The 17,983-nt window shown below is 34.3% G+C and overlaps 2 protein-coding genes and 1 pseudogene across 2 annotated transcripts; 2 read left to right on the forward strand and 1 right to left on the reverse strand.

Moving 5' to 3' along the window:
• Positions 1–1,680: 1,680 nt before the first annotated feature.
• Positions 1,681–4,369, forward strand: LOC130803912 (GDSL esterase/lipase 7-like). The gene is made up of 5 exons (XM_057668142.1): positions 1,681–2,337; positions 2,418–2,545; positions 2,960–3,208; positions 3,687–3,936; positions 4,029–4,369. The coding sequence occupies exons 1-5, from the start codon at positions 2,076–2,078 to the stop codon at positions 4,247–4,249; spliced, it is 1,110 nt and encodes a 369-aa protein (XP_057524125.1). The 5' UTR covers positions 1,681–2,075; the 3' UTR covers positions 4,250–4,369.
• A 149-nt stretch (positions 4,370–4,518) lies between these two features.
• LOC130803908 (F-box/kelch-repeat protein At5g15710-like) lies at positions 4,519–8,430 on the reverse strand (annotated as a pseudogene).
• Positions 8,431–11,674: 3,244 nt separating this feature from the next.
• On the forward strand, positions 11,675–17,195 carry LOC130803911 (uncharacterized). The gene is made up of 6 exons (XM_057668141.1): positions 11,675–12,875; positions 14,372–14,408; positions 14,492–14,728; positions 14,842–14,889; positions 15,763–16,205; positions 16,785–17,195. Exons 1-6 carry the CDS (start codon positions 12,574–12,576, stop codon positions 16,852–16,854), a joined length of 1,137 nt encoding a protein of 378 aa, XP_057524124.1. The 5' UTR covers positions 11,675–12,573; the 3' UTR covers positions 16,855–17,195.
• The last annotated feature ends 788 nt before the right edge of the window (positions 17,196–17,983 follow it).

The raw sequence follows: 17,983 nt of genomic DNA on the forward strand, positions 1-17,983 counted from the left end.
CCTCACCCACCACCTACAAGAAGATCAATTCCTCACTCTCTTGCCTAAAGAGCGTGTCAATTTCAAATCGTGTAATTTTAAATACAATTCGATTTTGGGTTTCGGATCAATCAATTAGTTTTACTAGATCTAGCCTTGCTGATACCAATTCTAAGAGGAAACGAACAAAAGACTTGGATTTAACAAGTAGATTTTACTCCTCACATGTCAAAATTGGGTAATTCTTGAGAGTAATGAGTAGTAGAGGTGGTTGCATGAACGTAAATTAAATATCATCTACAAGGACTAAGGAGTGTAGATTTTTACAGAACAGGTAATTAAGTAACCAAGGACAACTTGCAGAAAATTAGTTGGTAGATTTGGAGCAAGGGGGCAGCTGCCTAAATTTAAGAGAAGGAAATATTTGTTCTTGGTTTAATATACATATGTTATATGGAGAATCACATGTTTAAACATGTTTTTGCAACTAATTCTTTCTATGCTAATCTCTCACTAAGAAAAGATACAAGAAATGGACATGCTCATATGATCTATTTCAAGTTACACATAATTACATTTTTGTGGGTCTTTCAAAAGCATTTTTTAATGCTAAACTCTTAATAATATAATATTGAAATTAATTATATAAATCAATAGATCATTTGCAGTTGTCATTAGAGACGGTCAAGAGTCAAAGACTCTACCCAAACCGTGTTCGACCCTATCCTGTTTTAAGAGTCTAAGTTTTCAAATTTACCCTTAAAATTAGGGCCCAAAACTGGATCCGACCCAGTCTGAGTAAGAGTCTAAGTCGGGTTGGGTTGGGTTGGTTCTATGTTACAATATGTATTTTCAGAAGCAATTAACAAACTAACTTATTAAGAAAGAATTTACAATTACATATTTACATGGTTTATGTTCTAATCCCTGCTATTCTGTCATCTGTGAGGTCACATTCCCAAATCCCAACGGAATTACAAAAGAACTAGAACGAACACAAAAGGTAAAACTAAAAAAGAAAAAGAAATATTCCCAGACAATAAACAAGGGCAGTCCAGAATCACAACTGGAAACAGAGGGATTATGTGCATTTACTCTGGTTTTATTTTTCCAGTGATTTCTGCAAATATAATGACCCATGATTTAAGTGTCTTACAGTAAGTCAGCAACTGTCTACTATGTATAGGGTGAGACTACCAAGATTGAATGCTTATCAACTAGATTTCATACGTAATAAGTGAAAAAAGAATGTGGACAAAAACCCTATTATTTACAAGGAAGTTAGTCAACATCCTAAGCCATAGTGCAATAACAACACCGCATCATATCATATCGACTATTTCTAAAAAGTTAGTCAGCATCCTAAATCATAGTGAAAAACAAGACCACATTATATTGTATCAACCGCATCGTAAAAGTTTTTGAATTTACCCGCGTTTAGACATATCATATCGGCTATTTCCAAGAAGCCAGTCGGTATCCTAAATCATAGAGAAAAACAAGACCACATCATATCGTATCAACTGCATCTTAAAAGTTTTCAAATTCACCCGCGTTTAGGCCTCTTCAAGAGTTGTTTCATGGTTTAGGCCCATTGGCTAACGCATGTTGGCCTATAGGGGCTAGAGAGTGCCAAGGTGTCCACCATAAATTATAAATTATATCAAATTTATTAAAGAAAATTTGTAAAAGAATGTCATCGCCCTTCCAATTTTTGTTTTCGTCTAACTATACTAATCAATTTCGAGAATCCCTATAATTAAAATCCTAGGTCAGCCATTGATTAGGTTGATATTTGACAGTACGACAACTACATCACCATGTCTGCTACCACAATTGCCATATTTTTACACTATGTGGACCTAAGCTTCAAACATAAAGTAACTGTAAAAAAACACCCCAAAAGAATTTAAATAAAACCCACCAATAGTCATATTCATATTACATGGACTTGACAGATTTATCTCCCCCAAAAGGTAGTAACTCTGATGCTTCTAATGCTACTATATAATATATACCATCATGCAGTTGAGCTAAGTCTGCACTAAGCTACCTTAAACCAAGAAAGATTTAGAGTGAGAGAGATCTGCAGAGAAATGGAGAATAGAAGAATGATCATCATTATCACATTTCTCTGCTTGTTGTTACCTGAATTTAACGCGGTTGCAAATGTTCAAAGTGGCGTGACAACTGAACCGATCACTCCAGCTTTCTTCATCTTCGGTGACTCCCTGATAGACAATGGAAACAATAACTACTTGTTCTCGGGCGCAAAGGCAAATTACTACCCGTATGGAATAGATGTCGGAGGACCATCCGGGCGGTTTAGCAATGGTCTTACGGTTGTAGATTATGGAGGTAAGTTGTATTTCACACCCCGACTCTATTCAATTTTTACGGTTTTTTTGCTTCGTAAATAATGACTTGATTTCCTATAGCGCGGTATTTGGGGTTACCTTTGATACCGCCATACTTCTCGATAACATCATTCGGAAAGCACATCTTGAGAGGGATTAATTATGCATCAGCAGCAGCTGGGATACTTGAAGACACTGGAAGACATTATGTAAGCTTAGAAAGTTCTTAATCCACTTTCACACCTGAAGTTTTTAAGCAAACATGAGCATATAGATTCTAAATATGAACACCAAATACGTATTTTTGAGATGTTATAGTTTTTAATTTTTGTCATTTCGATTAAAATGGATTATACTAAGAAGGCTCGTTAAATTATGTTCACTTTCTATTTATGTGAAGTTGCAAATGATGTTTGCTAACAAGGGTCAATCAGAAACAACCTCTTTGTTATCACTAACAGGGTAAGGTTGTGTGCATCTGGCCCCTCATACCCCGCCTAGGTGGGAGCCATTTAATGGATTTGGATTAATGGAAAGCATAGACATGAGATCAACGCCTCCATGTAGTATTGTTAAAAGCGAAAATGAGCAGTACTTGACAATTGATAATATTATCGTAACAGGGGCAACGAACAACCTTGAGCGGGCAGATATCCCAGTTTCAGGAGACTCTAGCACTGAAATTAGCGCCGCTTTTTGAGAGCCAAGATGCAATAAACCAGTACCTCGCAAAAGCAGTCTTCTTAGTCGACATTGGAGGGAACGACTACCTCAACAACTACCTTCAGCCAGAGAGATACGACAGCAGCCGTCTATACAGTCCAGAATCATATGCTGATCTTCTCAGAGACACACTTACAGCCCAAGTAACTGTAAGGCTCCTCCACAGACACTTCCAACCGCTAATGGAATCTTTAGTTTCATAATCTTTGAGTTCATGCTTAGAAGAGTCGAATAAAGTGCATTTGACTCCATCCCATCATTTCATTTCATTACCCAATCTCGTTAAGTGGCTCCCACCTAGGGTGGAGTTTGGAAGGTCGGATGAAAACAACCTTACCGTTATTAATGATGACAAAGAGGTTGTTTCCGATTGACTCTTGGCAGCAAACACCAATGGTAATTTCACATATATAGAAATTGTACATAATTCAATAAGTCATCTTATTATAATTCATTATAATCCAAAACCAAATAACTGACCTTATTTTTTGGAGTTATGTGCGATTAGCCACCTTATACATATGCCCAGAACCACCCCTATCTGCACAATACAATACCAGCACAATATGACTTAATTGATTGATCATTGTTTCTTCTTTTCTAAAAAGAGCTTTAAAATGGTTACAGAGATTATACAACCTAGGTGCAAGAAAATTTGTGCTAGCCGGATCAGGTCCCCTCGGATGTATACCTGTATACTTATCCAGATCAAGTGACGGAAACTGTATGCAGAATGTCAATAATTTGATCATCGCATACAACAATCGACTAATCGAGATGAAAAATACTCTTAACAACAGCCTACCAGGTTCATTATTCGTCTATCAAAATACTTATGATCTTGTCAACGACATGGTCCACAACCCTTCTACTTATGGTAAGAAGCAATCATCAGTTACAATCAGATCTGAAGGCAAATTACCTTAAAAAGCAACTCTTATTAATGAGAAACCTTGTTTTCTGTCACAGGGTTTACTACGTCAAACAAGGCCTGTTGTGGGAACGGGAAAAATGGAGGGGAACTTACATGTCTTCCGTTGCAAGCACCGTGTCCAGAGAGAGATCATTATCTCTTCTGGGATTCGTTCCACCCAACACAAGCAGCAAACGCCATCATAGCACGCAGAGGCTACAGCCAGTATGCCACTGACTGCACTCCGATCAGCATCTATCAGTTGGCACAACTATAAATTCATTAAGCTCTATTATTTCATTATGTTAGCATATTCAAACCACGGAAATTAAGGTAGCATCGTATTGTACTCTGATGTAACAAAACAAGTAAGCAGAAATCATACTCTTCTACTTTCTAATGTTGGTAATCAGTGCAAACCATATTTTACGATAATCCAACCCAGACCTGAACTACAACCAAAATTAGACCGCAGAAGGTCTTACGCGGTAAAGGAAGCCACTAAGACGACTGTATTTCTTGCTTCTAACTAACACAGAAGAATCATTTCCTATTGTTTTGTAAGATTAAACCCAAAAGAAAACAGAACTCCGAATTTCTTATTAGATTCCTACAATGAGGTGGAACAATGAATAAGACTAGACTCAAAATATTCGATGCGAAACCAATCTTAAAGCTTAATTTAATACCATCCTTCTAGGGGCAAGAAAATTTCGGAAAGATTCTAGAACATTTGTATATCTTAATCTCCTGAGAAGCATATAAGCCATAAGTAGATCACAACAAAGATCAAGAGATACCATAATCAAATAAATTTTGATTTCACTTAGAGCTATAAAGTGAAGAGCACTGGCCCGCCATGACTTGCCTGCATCAAAAAAATCAACCCAAAAGACTGCCCAAGGGCCAAGGCTATGGTCAGAGTATAGCAATCAGTAAGATCCATCAACATTTCATTTCATTACCCCAATGCAATTAAATGACTCAAGGTGGGTTTTGAAGGGGTCGGATGTACGCAAATTTACCCTTGTTAATTAAACAAAGATGTTGTTTCTAATGGACCCTTGTAGAAAATATCAATCAAACAAAAGTCAACTTTCGACCAAACTATCAAGGAATAATTTCAAGTGTTCCGGTAAATATTTGAGATACTAGAACCAATAAAATTGAGGTTCGTGCAAGACCTGAATAATAGTCACAACTAACAGTTGCATATAGCTGTACTATAGCAATCTTTAACTTGCCCTTAATTTGAATAAGAGGAATAACTTCTGACTATTTACATGCCAAGATAACAGAACTCGACAAAAGAAGAATCATGGTTAATAACTCAACACAAACAAGCCTGAATACTGACTAAACTACTTGCAAAACAAGTATCAGAGGTCAGGGGGATCATACAAAAACAAAATTGTTTAAGTTTAGTACCTTTTCAACACAATATACATTCATAATCTAACATCATTCCTCCCTCAAGTCTAGGCTTAGCAATAGACAGCGGCATTTAGACTGTAATACGAAACCCCATATGCAGTCTTGGTTGCGAAACCACTTTTGCAGTCAATAAGGATGGTTTGAAGGTTATCAATACCTATATAACAGTCGCAATAACCTCAAAACCTTGAAAATGTGGTTGCGATAAGGTAATGCAGCTGATATTTTGCACTACATTCTAGAAGTGGTAGCAATAACTATGCAATTGTGTAACCAAATTTTCAAGGAATACGACAAGACAACTTGTAAGCCCAGCAAAAAAATTAAAAGCAATATAAATCAGAAGCATCCACCGCAAGCTCAACCATGAGCACAAATTATAACAAACATAGTTTAGTAGGTGTTCATTCGAGTCATTGGGTTGATTTCCGATTAAGTGTTTCGAGTCGGTTTGACATCCGGTTTTGTGTCCTTATGGTTTGTTGCATAAATGTAAATCATTTATGAAGTTGGGTCAAATCGAGTTCGGTTACAAGGTCGGGTAAATTTCGGGTCATCAGGTCTATTTTGAACACCCATATAGTTTACAATCAGGTCATGAATAAACAATATGTATCAAAGAAACAAGAGTATATAACATAAGATGTATATAACTTTAATATCAATTTTTACATAGGAGACTTTGAATGCTACACATTGTCTTCTTGTATACAACAGTTAAATAGACTATAAGGTTATGTCATAGTCTTCAGCAAATAGAGTCTAATGTTTACTCATTCACTTACAAATCTCAACCCACATCATTCTGTAAGTTGCATCTGAAACACTGTTCCCAGTTAAAATGGCTGGTCGCCTTAAGAACGACAGATCACAACAGTGAACTCATCATGAAGCAAAATTGTTCAGCATATGTGAAATATGTTACCATCAACTAGACAATGTGCCCTAGTTTTAAAACATGAAAATGAATCAACCAAAATGTTATTCCTACATGAATCAAGAGGCAAAAAGATATGTTACTTAGATGGTTGAAGACCGAAAATACCAGAAGAAACCCCATAAAAATCATCATCTTTGACGGTACATTACGCAGAGAATGAACTGATTCGATGTCAGTAGATGGATGCGTCAAACTTTGGTTGGTAGAAACATGCTTGACTATTGTAAGATTGCAGCGCACAGCCGACAATCCAAGACCAAACCTTTTTGTCCACATCATAAAGGAGACCATTTCCTTGATTCCAAGATGTAATGCAGATCAAGTTATCCTGTCCAAAGCATTCGAATCTTTCGGCTGATAGCCTTAGTAAAGCTCGAAAGTATTTGGGCGGCATCCTACTTATCTCCACCCATTATACCTTAGAATGATCTAATTCCCAAATTCTCATACTTTGAAGGGTGCTGTAAAGTCCAATCCTTCCAACGAGAAAAAGGCCCTTATGCGTACCAGCGACCAGATACCCATCTAACAAAGACCGGGGAAATTTAGCCGGGATGTGCTCTTATGATCCTGTGTCAAGTTTGTACATCATCAAACCAAGTGGTGAAAGTGTTTCCAAATACAGTCTTGAGTCACAAAAAGCCATTTTTGAGGAACACAGGTTAACCGCAGGCATTATTTGGTGAGCCGACCAGGAATTCATCTTGGAATCATAGACTTCAGTTGGTAATGATTTGTCACCATAAATATCACTAGTGGCTATAACTTTGAAGGATTTATCCTTGCGATCAATGACCATAATTAATTGCCTTTGCTGATTATAATTCATGCTTGGCAACATCCTCCAAGCTTGTGTAAGGGGATTACAAACCAATGTTTTAAAAGTCAAGCAATCAAATCCCTAAAAACAAAAAAAGACCACCAGAAGAACCAACCAACCAAAACGCCCACGAGGGCAAGAACACAAACGGAATCCTGTACCATGTTTTCAATGGCAAGCTAAACACCGAGCATTTGAGGGGTTTGAGAGTTCTTCCAAAATGTGAGGAGACAAGGCCCATGAGATGGCACTTGGGAATGAAACTTTAAAAAGCTACTATCCTGCAAGATCGAGTTCCACCTTTTACAAACAGAATGAAGTTGAAATATCAAAAAAGGAGGAACTCTAGCTAATATCTCATCCTCAGGCAGCATTGCCATATACTATCCTCCATCCGAACATCCAAATGAACGGTTTTACTAAATGTTCCAACTGTTTCTTCATCCAAACCCCGCAGTTTTGTCTTAACAATCTGCCTACATGGACTTGTATTCCTAGACCCTATTTGTCCGACTGGACTAGTATTCCTCGAACTGGATCTACTCAATGGACTCGAATTCCTCGACCCACCAACACTCAATGCAGCCATTTGCTTTAAACTATCTTCAATCATCCCAAGTGATCCATTTCTACAAATCCCAGATTCAACTTCCCCAATTTCAACCATTTTTACAATTCTCACTCTGAACTCAAAATTCCCCTAATCAACCAATTGACACTTTTCCCAAGATTCAGATACTTCCCCAATTTCAACCATTTTTACAATTCTCACTCTGAACCCTAAATTTCCCTAATCACCCAATTGACCAATTTCCCAAGCTACAGGTACTTCTCCAATTTCAACCATTTTTACATTTCTCACCCAAAACCCTAAATTTCCCTAAAACTTCAAAACTTTCTACTCGAGTATATTAAATACTGAAACTTTCCAACTATACTTCATCAAACCGAGCATAAAAACCAAAACTTTGGAACTACAATAGTTAAATGCAGCGAATTCCACTAATAAGAAATTAACCCAATATTGTCAGGGTGAATCAATGGTGAAAAGGTAGAATTTAATCCAGACCCTGATTCAGAAAACGATCAACATGTACAGATCATCACCATTTGTAAAATTTAATCAAGGATAACAGAAAATGATGATAATTTTAACTACATATGAAGGGTTTACATGGTTACCTTTGACTCAAATAAGATCCCTCTTTGAATAAAACTTCTACGGAATGAGTTTTACACTATTCATTTTGATTTGATCTTATCCTCGGCAAAAATAAAAATTTGCAAAATCAATATCACAATCCAAAATAAAAATTAGTGATGTGAATTGAAAGAAATATATAGTTAATTTTAACTTATGGAAAAATAAAAAGTTAACATTTACATAAACAAATCTTGTTTTAGTTGGAAAATTATACATTCACCATTCTATTACGATTCGTTTGATAACCGGTACTAAATGGTGGGAATGACAATGGTAATGAAAAATTAGTTTAATTTTGGTAAGAATATATTTTGACATATGGTTATACTCTTTCAACAATCTCATTTTTTAACAAAATTCATTTATTATGCATTACCATTTCAACATATAGTATTATTTGGTAAAAAAAATTTGAAGAAAAAAAAGCTTTTTATGATCATACTTTCATTCCCATTGGAATGACGTGATAATATCATGAAAATTTACTAAACAAATCATTCTCATTCCTACTGTTTAATATCAAATACCAAACGGGCTATTTATGTAAAGTCTAATGTTAATTATTGCTACTTCCATTCTCTTGTTTAGCCTATCATTTCCAAAAGAATGTGCCTTTAAATAATAATTGTAATCGTTCTTTGACATTAACTCCTAATTTCCTTATCTTGTTAAATTTGTACTAACGGTGTAATTATAACTATATACTCATCAAGACTTAAGAGTCATAATAAACTTAGAAAATCATGAGTTAGTCTAGTGATTGAGAGTTTTTCTTATATCTTAATGATATAGTTTTAATTCTCACCGTTTATAAAAATGATTAATTCTCTCTTCCCACTTTTATAGAGATTCTCAAATTAAAAAAATCTTAAACTTAAACTTATGATGAGTGAAATCATAAGCCAATCTCATACATAATCATATAATCATGTTTTTAACACTAAAATAATACTCTTAAGACCTTAAGTTTGGTGGAAAGACAAAAGATACTAGCTTATTGGAAGTTAAAGTGTCAATAGAAGTATATTTAAGGTGAGGTACCCTACAATTTAAAGGGTTAACCTTAACCAATTAAGCAAGTAAGCTGGAAGCACCAAATTCCAATCATGCAATTATAATGGTAGGGATGCTCTAATCTTCTTGTAGCTGGCTAATGGTTAAGCCCATCATTACGGTTAATTATTTTTTCATTCTCCCCATTCCCTATTTTAAGCCCTTCATTTTTTTTAGGTTCAAATTCTCAAAAAACTTGCCCACTATTAGAATTGAATAATTTGGATTTGATTATTTAAAGTAGATTGAAATTTGATTTTATAATTAATTATGTGGAACAATTATATGGAGCGATAGAAAATTATTTTTTTTAATTTCTAAAGTCGTATATTTATGCGTGAGTAGAGATGATGATGGACATGTGTACACCAAATCTTACCGTATAGGGCCATGTTATTATTGACAGCTAGGGATTTGCAAAATCGGATATAGAATTCGATATTCATATAATCTAAAATCTAAATATCTGAATTTTCGAATGTTATACTTCATTCGTTCTGAAATACTCGCTACATATCGTTTTTTACACGTTTCATCGCTCAAGTTTATTTTATACACTGATGCTATTGTGTTACTGTGTAAGAAAATATATAGTCAATTGGGATCTTGTTTTAATCATTTCATCTCATACTTTCATAATATTAATTTTTTATAATTTTTATATGTGTATAGTTTAAGATATAATTGATCAAAATAACACGTTGGTTTGCGTAAAAAGTCAAATATAGCAAGTATAGTGAAATGAAAGATATATATAGGGCGTTTTTATTATTGATATATTTTTTCTCTAACAAACAATCAACATTCAATCATCATTTTTAATCAAATATCTTCATAACAACTAAAATAAAATTTTAACTGCTGATTAAACATATACGATTCAGACAATATTTTCAAATAATGAATCCAATCAATAACTCTTGACCAAAACATTATAACAGTAAATTAGTTAGTCTGATTACAACAGCTCTCAAAGTTGTCTCAGAAATCACACCAAAAATTAAATTTGTCTCATAAATTCAAATTTGTACTAATAGTCCTTTAGTTACTTAATGATTTTATCAGCTTATAAAACAAAATATTTTCTCTGATCCTAATTATTTATGGTCAAAAGTCATCAATAAATGTGACAGACTGACAATGACCATCGCAAAAGAACAAATTTCATGCTGGAACAAAGAACCAACTCACCCACCAATTCTTTTATTAAATTTATAAATAAAATAAATTTTTTTATTAAATTCTTTTCTCTTAATTTACACTTGGCATTTACCCACATCGCCACCGTTATTTATATTAAAATGAAATTAGTATTTATTATTTCATCATTTAAATTCGAATAAAAAAGATGCATACTTTATAAGAAAAAGGTAAATATTTAGTATAAATAAAGAGAGATAATAAAATATATACATCAAATTAAAAGTGAGTTAATATCTATAAATGAGATTAAAATGATTGATATTTTTATAAATAATGCAAAATAATTAAAATATATCAAAATAGAATAAAGCTAAATAAGTGGATAGTACGAATTTTTTTATTCTAGCTAAAAAAACAACTTACAAAATCAACAAAAAGCCATAGCCATTACAAAAAGCTTATCAAATATATCATCGAAACAAGTTACACCGATCGTAACATGATACTCCATCTTTTTTTTTTGTCTAATTTATCTTTTGCATGCAGTTTTTATCAAATTTTAAATTTTAATATCTCTAAATACGTATCATAAAAAATTATAAAAATTATATATTAAAAAATTTTACGTCAAAATAAATTTTACAAGATCTCACGTGAATACATTTTATCTATAATATATACTTTAAAAATAAAATTTAAATTTCACTTTTTTAAAGTAGACAAACTTAAAGTGGACAAATAAAAAGAAATAAAGGGAGTAGTAAACTAGAGGGGTGAAGAGAAGAAAGTTTAAGTTCGTGAGTGGAGAGTAGTTTGTTGATATAATGGTGCACAATAAAATTACAGTGTACAAATAATTTTTTAAATTCAAGGTAGTTGTGTGGATAACTGTTAACTGACCAAGTAGTTATAGTGTTGGGTAGTTGTAAATGTAGCAATAGGATTAGCTATATGATTCTAATTCTTAGATATTTAATGGTTCAAATTGTTCGATAAAAGTAATTATTTGAAATTAAATTTGTTAAAAAAATTAATAGAAATTCTGAAATAAGGAGTTTTTATTCTATAACGCTACAAGTTCCTTAATTCTATATTGGACTTTATATAACTTATCCCCTCTTTACTATCTCTTGCCCCACACGCTCCGCCACACGTGCCACTCATTTTCGACGCCGGAAAACTCTCATGAATAAATCCTTAATAAGAATCCAACACAGATCCATCTAACACTCTCTAGACCCACTTTTTCTTTCCGGTTTCCTAATACAAATTTTAAACCACCAAATTAAAATAAAATTTATAAAAAAATAACATTAAAATCAAAAAGCTCAATTTTTTATTTTTCTCCTTAAAAACCCTAATTTAATGCTCGTTGTAGATTTCCATGATTCAGCTTGTACATGGGGAGAGAAATTGAAGAGAGAGAGACGAATTATCATATTCATTCATTTCACGATTTTTCAGTAACCCACCTTCCCTTTTTATGAATTCTTCTGCAATTTTACTTAAAGTTTGTATCTTTAACTTATTTTTTCCTTAATTTTGTAATAAATGCCCTCTTTGTTTCTTTTTGATTTTCTATGATTTACCGTTTTGCATGAATCAAAGTTTTTAGTAAAGTTTTATTCTTTGCTTAGATTAGATGTTCTGTTTTTTGGTGGGTAGTTTTCATGTTTTTTTGCTTGATTTTTGTTCAAATATAAGCTAATTTATTTTATCATTAAAACATAAATAAATTCTATTCTTTGTAAGAACTAATTTATGCTAAAAGTTCTTTTTTTGGTGTATTATTTAGTGGGTTATGAGCTAAATGTTGTTCAAATTTAATCTAAATTCCTGTATCATTACAATCGAAAAAAACGGTGTTTTCTTACTAATTTCAGTAATTTTTATTCCTTTCTTTGTTGTAAATGGGTATTTTTTTTTTCAAATTTATGCTAATTTTCAAAGTTTAAACCTTTAAAAAAAATCTCAAAAGAGCTAAATTCACCTTTTGATCTAATCAAAATGGGTATGGTGACATCAACAATGGCGGCAAAATTCGCCTTCTTTCCACCGGACCCGCCGTCATATAGGGTGGTTATGGAGGAAGGGAGTGGGAAGTTGAAGATGACTGATGTGGTGGAGAGGGAAAATGCAGATATTTTGAAGTTATGTACAAAAAGAGGGAATGAAATTGTGGCAGTTTTTATGAGAAATCCAATGGCAAAGCTTACTGTTCTTTATTCTCATGGTAATGCTGCTGATTTGGGTCAAATGTATGAGCTTTTCGGAGAGCTTAGTATTCATCTTAAAGTCAATTTAATGGGGTAAATTTATGTTTTTATTTAAAATGTAATTAATTTTTGTATTTATTTGATTGATTAGCGTTTTTGGGTTCTTCTGTTTTTCGATTTGATAGAATAAATTAAAAGTATTTCTAGTTGATTTGGAATTTGATTGTCTTAGTGTGGCAGGAACTGTTTGATAGATTCTTCCTTTTGCATTGTTGGTTGTGTTCATCGTCATTTCTCATAATTCGTGGGCTAATTCGCCTATTGTAAACTGATCTGAATAGTGATTTGCATGGAGATTAGCGAATTACCTAAAATAACAAAAACTGATCTGAATAGTGATTTGCATGGAGATTAGCGAATTACCTAAAATAACAAAAACTGATCTGAATAGTGATTTGCATGGAGATTAGCGAATTATATGGCACCGGTAAAAACTAAAAACAGTTTAATTTTTTTTATTTTTTTATTTTTTTATTGTTTTGTATTTATTTGATTGATTAGTGTTTTTGGGTTCTTTGTAGTTTATTTGATGGGATTGATGAATAGTTAGATGGGAATTTAGTTGTTGTAGTGTAGCAGGAACTGTTTGATTGAATTTTCCCTATTACATTTTGTTTGTTATGAATTAATAAGGGGAAAACAATCAGCAATTAAAGAATATGTCTTTTAATTGAAGTTCTTTTATATTTATTTGACTGATTAGTGTTTATTCAGTTCTTTTGTAATTGATGTGATAGGAAATATAAATAATAGTTTATTGAAATTTCCTACATTTTGTGGGTTGTAGTTAATTTGATGAGGGTTAAATAGAAAGTTGTGTTTCAAATTTTCTGTTCTTCTCTTTATCTGTGGGCTTTGATTTTGTTGGATTGTTATGTAAAATATGTTACTTTGATTCGGTTAATTGTCGAGGTGTATCGTAGTGTCACATCATTAGCTAATCTTCTCGAGAATCGCAAATTGAAATAAGTGAATTATGGTCGGTTTTGTTCGAGTGTTAAGGATCTGACATGGGTGTTTAGACGTAAAATGAAACGTTTCAGAAAATTAATAGGAGATTCGGAGCTTGTATTTATCCAATTTTGTGTATAAGGTTGATTAAGCTGGGTGATTTGAGACCTAAATCAGCATGTTAAGCATATTTGTGAAGCTTTTGCAGTGTTCAATTACTATCATGCTAATGACGTGATTTTACTGTCTTGTCTTAACTAAAAACATGTTACGGCCCGTTTGGTAATCGGTACTAAATGGTAGCAAAATTACACTAACTTACCGTTACCATTCCCACAGTTATTACTAGTTACCAAACGGGCCGTTAGAGTTATGTGAATGTTTACTTGTTGCGCCTTTTGATTTTCTTCAGGAACGAATATTGGGTTTCCAGTTGACATTAACCCGAGTTAATTTGAATTTACAATCTGAATCTGTTTGAATCAGATGTACATTTGTCTAGCCTATGATTGATTTAACGACATTGCGTTCTTGTTTAATGATGAAGTCTTCACCGGAGTGTGTTTGTTTTTTTGCAGATATGATTATTCCGGTTATGGACAGTCTACAGGCAAGGTACTTGAATGCTTCAAATCATGCTTTTGATCCTATTGATCCAACAAAATTGAACCTATAATTCTATGTTTCTATTCATGCAGCCGAGTGAGCAGAACACGTATGCAGACATAGAAGCTGCATATCAATGTCTTGTGGAAAGATACGGAGTGAAAGAGGAAGATGTTATATTATACGGGCAATCTGTTGGAAGTGGGCCCACTTTAGATTTAGCTACTGGGTTACCTAAATTGAGAGCTGTCGTTCTTCATAGTCCGATCATGTCTGGCTTACGGGTTATGTATCCGGTAAAGAGGTCTTATTGGTTTGACATATATAAGGTGGGTTCAGTGTTTGTTGATGGGTAACGATGGAAATCTGACTGTTTTCAGTTTCATGTCTCATGGGTAAGATCTAAATGGATGTTATTCTAACTGTTTTCTGTCCAATGCAGAATATCGACAAAATTCCGTTGGTTGTTTGCCCTGTCTTGGTGATTCATGTAAGTATCCTCTGACCTACGTTCAATTGCTTGCATGAAGTGTGTGCTTCGTCTAACAGAAGAATTAGCAACATTCAAAGAGTAAATGAATACATCATACATGTATTCTACCACAACAGTTCATTATCCCAATGTAATGTCATTAAGTGGCTCCCACTTAGGGTGAGATTTGGAAGGTCAAATGTTCGAACCTTACCCTTGTCAGTGATAATAAAGATGTTTTTGATTAACCCTTCGTAGCAAACATGAATTGCACTTGATTTAATGAGTCATTATACTATAGTCTATTATAATTCGAATCCAAAGAACTATAAATCTTCACAAATTCTTGTATGAGACGGTCTTCCCATGAGACATGCCTCATAGTTGGGTTAAATACCCACTAATAAAAACTTTTGGCTTATGGGCTTCTTGTTTTGAGGTTGTCTCACCGTGAGAAGGTCTCATACAAGATGGGCTAGTAAATCTTTAGCCCCATCGTAATAAGGGACACACGGTGTATTCTACTAAATACTAACCATAGTGCAAAAATGTGGTAACGGGAGTGATGCGGCTATCATAACGCCTAAATATCCGTCAAAAGATGAGCATCTCATATGGCCAAAACGCGTTTTTTACACCTTTACAACCCATGATATATCGGTTCGCTTTTTTTTTTTTGAAAATCTTTACAACGTGGTCAATGCACTCTACTCGGAGAATATGTTGCAAGACTGTATGCCTTCTTCTGCCTTGTTTATATGGTGTGTAATTACAAAATAAATCATGGGAGTTCCGAAATCAACTCCCTTATCTTCTTTGCCTGTTCTTTGAATTGCTTTTTTAACAACAGAAAGGTGACACTACGACATTTTACTTGATTTTGTGCTGCAGGGGACATCGGATGATGTGGTTGATTGGTCTCATGGTAAACAACTGTGGGAGCATTGTAAAGAAAAGTATGAACCACTATGGGTTAAAGGTGGTAATCACTGTGACTTGGAGCTTTATCCGGAGTACATTAAGCATCTCAAGAAATTCATATCCGTCATAGAGAAGTCACCCATTTCAAGAAGCGGATCTGGGTTGAGTTCAGATCATCCTCGGAGGAGCAGTACAGACTGTCGAGATAGTAAATCAAGACTAAGTGCTGATCAAAGAGAGATGCCTAGAGCAAGTATGGATAGGAAAGAAAAACCCCGGAAAAGCTCCGATACAAGGGACAAGTCAAGACCCAGTACAGACAAAAGAGAGAAATCACGGAAGAGTGTAGATCTCCCCGATAAAGCAAGTAATTTAATTGAACGGCCTGATAAAGCTCGGAACAGTGTTGATAGGTCAGTTGAAACCCGATATGTCTTTGTGATATGGTTGGTTTAGCATCAAAAATTCCGTTTTATGAACTTGCAATGCTCACGGAGTTCTATTTTTAAGGAATTGTTGCTCTGTTCATCCCTATGTTGGACTCGGGTACGGGAATGGGATACGGGTGTGGATCCTAAGATCTGATACTTCAATTTTGGAATTCGGTGCGCGGACTCCGTCTTAATATTTGATACGAGTAAGCTGAATTTGCTACTGATAGTAACATGTTGCGACTTGTGAAGGGAAAATGTTAGTCCATCCTAATCGATTTGCTACTGACAATGACGTTTTCCCTCACAATTCACAACATGTTACTATCAGTAGCAAATTTAGCTTACCTAGTTCTAGGTAAGCAAGTTCCAAGAAATATGTGGAACATTTGTGGTTATGTCAACCAAATAATTCTCTCGACCTTTACTTCCGAGGAAACTCTACAATCGCTCAACCACTCGACCACTTATTTTTTTTCTTTGAAATTGTCGTTTTATCCCTTTCTTCCTGTCCTGCTATATTCCCGTAAATATTATTTATATACGATTACTTGAGTGCAGATTTGGAGAGATGATAAGATCCGTGGGATTGTGCAATATTGATTGTTTTAGGCCCTCCGCCACAGGGTAACGAAGAGGAAGAAGAGGCCAGTTCACGTATCGAGATTGTAACACTATTTTCCTTTACATATTTGATATTATTTTGGGGGTTTGGGATTCTTTTCCTCGTCGTTCAGAGAAACATCAGGAACTTATTGATCGAGGCAGATTGTGCACTGACACATCGGTTTTTTGATCTGTCGGGATCAATGATGTTTGCCTGTCGCGTCTCCATTGTCTAGTTGTGTATGCTGTGAAAAAAACAAGAACTGTTTGTCAAATGTTCTTGCTTAACCGTGTATATATACTAATTGAAACAGAATTGTTCTATATTAATTCAGAAATTTCAGATTTTCTGTGGGAGTTTGTAAATCTATGGTCTTGAAGTTTGAATATGTTTCCCTGATGGATACACTAGTCTGCTATGTGTCCACACTTTGCAAGTTGCAGAATAGTGTTGGACTGTCGGTCATTGCTCGCGCCCAGGGTATGGTCACTTACACAACCCCATGGCCGAAGACTAAAATGTTCTAGAATGTTAATCCGGGCGTTTTGCCTTTTGAGTCCATGAATGGAAGCAAAATTCAATTTTGCTATCAGCCCACTTTATGCATCGGTTCGGTTAGGCTGTGGCTATGGCCACTTGAGCAGGTACATTTAGGCTTGGAAGGATTGTCCAAATCCTAATAAAATTGAAATAAAATCAAGCTAGACTGGAGTGGGCCGAATATAAAGTGCTGGAGCGTGCAAATAGGGATATTCCATAATTTGACCCAGAAAATGGCAGTAGGATCCTGTACGAATTCTGAAGGTTTCTACCAAATGATCTTAATATTATAGAAGACTAGAAAACAATGGTCAAGCATAAGCTAGCACGTTAATAAATACAAGAATCATAAATCGATTAGAAATAAGTTAGGTATGTAGTGGTGAGGGCACATCGTCTGCAAGTCTTTGAACATTTTCTAAGTTTCATGAAAGGACTCAAATTGTTGTTGTTTGAAGGTTTAATCTAAGTCCTTATTTACGAAGTCTTGAATGAGCAAAGGCATAATCATTTAGCCAAATGATCTATCATTGTTGTTGTGCTATCGTATCATATGTAAAAAAAATTGGATTAATCAGGCATTAGGGAAATAAATTTGTTTGTATGTAATCAA

The sequence above is a fragment of the Amaranthus tricolor genome, chromosome 17 (genome assembly GCF_026212465.1).
Source record: "Amaranthus tricolor cultivar Red isolate AtriRed21 chromosome 17, ASM2621246v1, whole genome shotgun sequence".
Taxonomy (NCBI): domain Eukaryota; kingdom Viridiplantae; phylum Streptophyta; class Magnoliopsida; order Caryophyllales; family Amaranthaceae; genus Amaranthus; species Amaranthus tricolor.